The 7,076-nt window shown below is 41.6% G+C and overlaps 1 protein-coding gene across 1 annotated transcript; it reads right to left on the bottom strand.

Annotated features, from left to right (window-relative positions):
- Positions 1–603: 603 nt before the first annotated feature.
- Positions 604–6,347, bottom strand: LOC147431563 (uncharacterized). Its single transcript, XM_086493683.1, has 3 exons — positions 5,743–6,347; positions 764–800; positions 604–693 (listed from the first exon to the last, which is right to left on the bottom strand). The coding sequence occupies exons 1-3, from the start codon at positions 6,345–6,347 to the stop codon at positions 604–606; spliced, it is 732 nt and encodes a 243-aa protein (XP_086349809.1).
- Between the last annotated feature and the right edge of the window lie 729 nt (positions 6,348–7,076).

Genomic DNA, 7,076 nt, shown 5'->3' with positions numbered 1-7,076 from the left:
GCAAACAATAGAATATTAGGATAGATGATTCATGAAGGAGAAGGGGGTTGCAAAGGATAGAATGTTAGGATAGATGATTCATGAAGGGTTATCTCGAGGGGCTAGACATGGGATCTTGATGACCTGTCAATGGTGGCTCTTTGCTTTGACCTTGTGCTGCCATTTGAGAATCTCTTTTTTATAAAATTCTCCGTGTTGTACGCCCCATGAACTTGCACTTTGTGTTAATGAGAGGCAAATCCTATGCTCCTTGCAAGCAAGTTTTAAAGCACTCTCCATCATACTCAATGCTTTCACAATGATAGTGAAGCTCATGACATGCCCATGTCATTAAACTCGTGCACCCACAAAAACATTGACACTGTCCCCGGCCTATGTGAATGTGCCAAGCAACCAAAATAATTAGAAATTAAACATGACATGATATGGACGTAGCAAGCTATATCTAATGTACATTGCTTATTGAGCAAGTGAGTGTTTGTTGGTTTACTAGTTCCTTTATAGGACGTCCATCCTTCATCTGTGCCACTACCAAATTTTTCCCCGCCTCATAAGTTGCCTCCAAACTATGAGTGATGTCTAGGCTATAGCACCCACCATTGGCTATTGCATCTCCAACATGCCTGTCATATCATGGATGAGTTGATCTGGGTTTGAGGGTAAATTGAAGATGGGTACCACGAGCACATCAATCTTGAAATGGTTATAAGCATTAAGATGAAATAAAGAAGTTGGGTTGTACTAACAATAAGATAGGACTCACCATCTCTGGATCATTGGCATCCTTAAATGCCAAAACTCTTCAATGAAAACCAAATACAAGATACTTTTGAGGTGCAATTCACGATCGTCACAACCAACAACTCCATGGAGATCATCATCATGCATAGAAGTCACAAAGGTATGTATGTATGTACGTAAGATTCATTGCTATCTCGATGAGGTCAAAGCTTATGTTGTTCCATGTAGGGACCGTAGGGCTTGTTTGTGACATGGCTACGCATGTTGGAAAGTATTTCCACACTAGTTGTGCCCCCTCCATATACATATCGAAATCAATGTCTTCACATATGGTCAATCCACTAAAGAACAATCAAAGCTCAATAAACTTTTGTTATTACAATCACAACAAGATTTTAATATTTCACTCTTGTGATCACCTCTCACCTATTGTAGCTAATCTAATTTATCCAAGTTCTCTGCAATCTCTAAAGCATTGCACACTAATGATAAGTTACGTGGGGTTATGTTGACATTTGTGTCTTCAAAGCACATAATCATAAGATGATATGAAAGTGTTTATTCTATGAATATTTAAAAAAATGTACTCAAAAAACTTGTGGGAAAGGCACTTAAAATATCTCGCTCAAAACCTTCCTCCTGCATGTGTTCTATGTGCATCTCGCTCTCAACGCGTCAATGAGAAGAGGCCACCTCAAGATGTGATTGAGAGTCATGGTGGCACTCTCCTCCTAATATTCCTCTTTCTTAGTTTCCTCAGACTCCATGGTCTTTGCTTCTTGCTACCCACTTACATCTTTTGCTTCTTGGTTGGAGGTTGCTCTATATCTTTTGATGGCTCTAACCCTCCATCAATTGCTTTATACTTCCCCTTCTTTCTCCACTACACTTTCCTTGGTACAAGACATTGATCCTATTTGCAAAAAAGAAGAGTTAGTAATTTTTTTAACCAATACTTTATATAAAACAAAGGGTAATTCCTCCCTTTATGTTGACTTTTTTGGTAGATACTTTCTTTTGGAAAAGTCAAAGTACCAAGGGCAAAGACTCCACCAATCTTTTCCATTCAAATTTTTGATTAGTTTGGTTGTGTATATGTCGGCTTTCTTTTTCTTATTATGGACCCACACATCACTAGGATGCTCATGGTACCATATGGCCACTTCCAAACCATGGACCCACCACCTGTAAAGCATAAATCAAGCCAATTTATATAATCTATAAATACACATAATGAAGCAACTACACTTACTAGCCATAACATAAGGATTATTCTTTTTTTCCAATATAGAAAGCATCTTGATGCGCATTCTTTGGGAGTTTGTAGGTCCACTCCCTTTCAATTTTTATTGCCACATTATGAATCAATGCAAGATCAAGTGAGAAACATTTTCAAATCTCCTTCTCATGGAAATTTACCCAAATTGGATTGCCACTCTCAATGTCCATTTGAATCGATCACACCATATTGAAAAAATAATTAACATTAAACATGACATGCTATGCACATAGCAAGCTATATCTAATGTACATTGCTTATTGAGCAAGTGATGGTTGTTGTTTTACTAGTTCTTTTATAGGACATCCATCCTTCATTTGTGCCACTACCAAATTTTTCGCCGCCTCATAAGTTGCCTCCAAAACTATGAGTGATGTTTAGGCTACAGCACCCACCATTGGCTATCGCATCTCCAACATGCCTGTCATATCATGGACGACTTCATCTAGGTTTGGGGCTAAATTGAAGATGGGTAATGTCATTAAATATTTAATATCTAACCAACCCAAATGATTTTCTCATATTAAACTGATCATTTAAGATGGGATAATAAACGGGAACAAGGATTAGAATATAGACATGTGCTTACGGATCTATCTCAACACGGGGCCAATGGTAAAGGGGCCGAAATGAGAGATGGTCTGTCAATTAGCAAGGTTAACTAATGAAGCTTAAAAGACCTTAGGGTTAGCTTCATTAAAGACCTCCAATGGTTAGTGTTAAAAGTCCTTTGACCTTAAGCAAACTAGGGTTGTGCTTGAGGTGGGAACCTTAAGCAAGCTAGGGATGTGCTTGAGGTGGGAACCCGATCTAAACTTAAGCAATCTAGGGCTGTGCTTGAGGTGGGAACTCCACCTAAGGTGCTTGGCATGCTTGATGACTAAGGTACTTGAGGTACTTGTCACATTTATTGAGGAATTTTCTTGAGAAGCTTCCTATGCATGGGGGGTAAGATGCTTGAGTCAAACAGAGAACCTACACACTTAATGAGGAAGTTGCTTGCGAAGCTTCCTTTGCATAAAAATCTCAAAGTTAGGGGAATTTTAAAAGAGCACATGGGACACATGTGAGACTCTCACTAAGCTTAACCACATGGTGTGCTTGAATGCTATTGGTTGGGCTAAAGAGGGGTCCAATGAGCTTCTACTTCCATCTAACAAATATCTATATAGTTTCAAGCTCTCTCTCTCTAAGGGGTAAGGAGGACACTTGTCAAAAGACTACCCATGTACTTGATTGCATGCTGCATGTGATTGGCTAGGGGAGCAGGTCCAATGAGCTTACAGCAAGCAGAAAGGTCACCACTCGCCCAAAGCAAGGAGGGGGGGTGCTAGGCGGATATACTCCACACACACACTCATTTGCAGGCCATTCTCACTTGGTGAAAGTTGAGGAACACCACCTTCTTGTCCAATCTTGTGAGAGTGAAAGCCGACACCAACACTCTTGGCTATGGAATGCAAATCCAACCAAGATTCATGCTTCAATGCTTAAGCTTGCCATCTTCTCCATCTTCATTACTATGTTGTTATGTATGCTAGCAAGAAGAGTAATGATAAGTGAGGAACTATTTATTTCTCTTATGGAATGTTTCTTCTTCATCTTCCCTATCCTCATTACCTGCTAGATCTCTCCACCTTCGAAGGTGTTTGAGGCCTTGGGACTAAGGCTTGGGATAGTTAATGCTTTCTTCAAGTTTATGTTATGCTTGTGATGCATGAAGCTTTCCATCTTCATTGCATCACCTAGGTTCCCAGGAACACAAAGATTGTATTGTACCAAGTCTCTCTTGATGGGAGAAACTATAATACAAATGCCTATTGGAGGGGGGACCGGCTCCATATAAATCCGGTCCTCAACTATTGTCATGTTCTCTAAACTCTCTCTCTCTCTCTCTCTCTCTCTCTCTCTCTCTCTCTCTCTCTCTCTCTCATGCAGTATTTTTCATGCCAAGTTAACTAAGTACCATGTTTATGTTGCTACCATCAATTAAGTTCAACCGCTATGCTCACAAAGAATCTCTCAAAAGTGCTTCACCTAATTTCCTAATTCTGTAACTCTCAAGTTTATAGGCAATTTCCATTACATTGGTATCAGAGCATTTGGTTTCTCTTTTCTTGCTTAAGAAGAGAGGTCCTAAAGTAGCCTATTAATGGTTGTTTTTGTTAATTATATTAGGGTAAGTGGGTCTGGGATCTATTATTGGTTTTGTTGAGCCCACTATATGGGATATGGTGCACACCTTGGGAGCTTTGGTCTTAATAATAGAGTCTTTTTAGACTTTCCTATGGCTTTACCATTATTGAGCCATAAGAAGTCCAAAAGGAGCTATCCCTCGACAACTTCGCTATGTTAGACTCACTCCACTACTCTCTATAATTAACCAATACGAGCCGTGGGTGAAGATACTTAAGTGCCTATTTTCAAAGGCTAAGAGGAGTAGCAACTGTTGTGGCGGTTATGCCGCTAGCGGTGGCTATGATAGTGAGAACTCAACCGACAAACAAGAATGTCAGACGAGGATGGAGCTTGACCCGTAGGTGCATGGAAACAAATAGGTGGGTGTCAAATCACCTACTCGACCTTCTAATGACAATCACTACCAAGGAAATCACTCAAATACACAAGTGACTGAAATCCGTACTACGAATGAATGCTATCCGAAACATGATCTAGAGTCATGGAATCAGCCTCAAACTCAAAGTGGGGTCTCTACACTAGGTAAGGACAATACCCTATGAATCTACAATACAATCTCAACATGTAACCACTCCGTGCGGTAAACGCGTATGAAGACAAGCTGAAAAATATAGGTGATCGAATCTCAACTCCGGTGGTACTTAAGTTTAGCTCTACTCACTGCGGTTCTATAGATATATGGCACGCTCAATTCCGACACACAGGTACGGAGAAAACTCACATAGAAGCTCGTGGGAGCTCACCTCGCGTAGAAGCCGAATGCGCGCACGCTTGGTATCGGTGCGTAGCTCTTGCCGTTGCTAAAACAATGGCATTGTGGTTCCTCCAATGACGGCTCCATAGCTCGCGTAGCAAGAGGATAGACTCTCCCTCTCTCTCTCTCTCTCTCTCTCTCTCTCTCTCTCTCTCTCTCTCTCTCTCTCTCTCTCTCTCTCTCTCTCTCTCTCTCTCTCTCTCTCAGACAAAGTCACGGCGCTCAAAAAGTCACCTTGATTAATGATTCAAAATTGTGCTCTTAGGTTTACAAAAATTGGCTCTTATACCTCAGCCTGGAGGTGTGAAAACATCTCTAATCTAATTACATAAGCATGTAAAACTACTTGGGGAATACAAGCTGGAAACTCAATTGAGTCTCGCTAATTACAATGAATCGGCTCCATGAAAAAAATGAAATGTCGGAAAGACATTTATTACAATAAGTGTTTACAAAAACATGAGTGTGAGCAAAAATGTATATGTGTGGTCCTCCGCTCAACACTCCCCCCCTCCGCGTTCATGTCATCCTCGACATGACATCCTTGCTTTGTCTTTAGTGGAGTCCTGTCGATTTCAGCATCTGAAGATGTGACTCGTATCTCAGGTTTCCAATGGTCAGTGTAGGGCCGAATATCTTACTTTCATGAGTAAAGAAACCAGTGTAGAATGCCTCCTCAAAGGCCTGCATGTGGAAGCTCGGGATAAACATGATTCTCTGATAAAAGAGGTGTAATAATTTTGGAGATGGCTGCAAGGCTAGATCATACATCATATCTATCACTTTGTCGGCCGTTGACAACAATGTTGAGCAGGTAGCTTTATCCGGCGCGAACACTTCAATGCAAGCCAATAATGTTCTGCAAATCTTTTTGAGCATTTGACACGAAAGGTTAGGAGAGCCAGTAAAGAGCTTAATGGTGCATGTTAGGGTTTTCACCATGTAGGCCTTACTTATTCTCTCTCCCACCTTCGGTCCTGGCATCCTGGGGTAATTAAGCCAATTTGGCTTCTTTGCTGTGATTCTGCCATGCTCTTGCCAACTCCTGATTCGTGGCACTGGACAGAATGTTGCATCTTCTCTAACTTCCTTGGGTGCCTCCACCAAATAGATTAGGTAGGTTGGGTACTTTGTCAACCACCCTTTCCTCCATCTCGGCTGGGAGTCTACTATCTTCTTTGATTCCTCCTCTTTTGTGATGTCGCCTTCGTATAGCGCAACATACTGCTCCTCTTCTAGCCTTTTCTTTGTTTTCAGCACTTCAAACTTTAGTAGAGAAAGGGGCAATGTAGGTTGCATCCACTGTTCTTGCAGCACCTTAGTATCCAACCCATGAAGTCCGATGGAGAACAGGAGTCTTCTTTCCCACTCCATGGCTGCCTTTGCACTCTCCTCTGTTGCCTGCTCTATCTACTCATGCAATCTGTTTTCCTCCTCCTCGGTAAGTCTTGATGTTGTGGCCTCTTCTTGTGCTGGGGCTGAATCTTCAATAGTTGTGGCTTCCCCAGTCTCTGGTAGCTCCATGGCTGCCCCGCTGGTTTCTTCTTGCTGAAACTCTATATCTTTTATCATTTTGTCTTGCAGATCTTGGAGCTGCTTTCGGAGGGCCTCATTCTCCGCTCTCAGTGTTTGGTTCTCTAATGTAAGTAATTCTTCTGCAGCCAATGAGCCCTCCGCAATGTGCAATCTCTACACTTGATCTAGCCGCAATTCTCTTTGCAAGCTCCGGACTTGATCTTCTAGAACAGGGACTATTGCTCCCTCTGGCTCTACTCCTGCTCTGCTAGCTCATGGTGTGGATCTAAGCCTTAGGATTGTTCTCTCCTGCAGCTCCATCCTTTCTCGTAGCTCAATGAGCTCGTCCTTTGTAGCTTCCAATTCATCTTCAATTCTTTCTTTGGCTTCTTGTGCACTGGCCACCTCTCTTGAAGCATCAGCAAGTTGGAGGATTAGTCCATCTCTTTCACTTTTTGCTTCCAAGAGAAATGCCTTCAAGTACTCTGATTCTTTTAGTGCACTCTCATATTTTGTTTTCAGCTCATCTTCTCTCTTTTCCACTTCTTCTTTGCTGTCCCTCATTGTCTTTGATGGGGCTTTGATCTG

The sequence above is a fragment of the Adiantum capillus-veneris genome, chromosome 21, assembly GCF_014529385.1.
Source record: "Adiantum capillus-veneris isolate H3 chromosome 21, ASM1452938v2, whole genome shotgun sequence".
Classification (NCBI taxonomy): domain Eukaryota; kingdom Viridiplantae; phylum Streptophyta; class Polypodiopsida; order Polypodiales; family Pteridaceae; genus Adiantum; species Adiantum capillus-veneris.
This window is presented reverse-complemented; position numbering and strand designations above follow the sequence as displayed.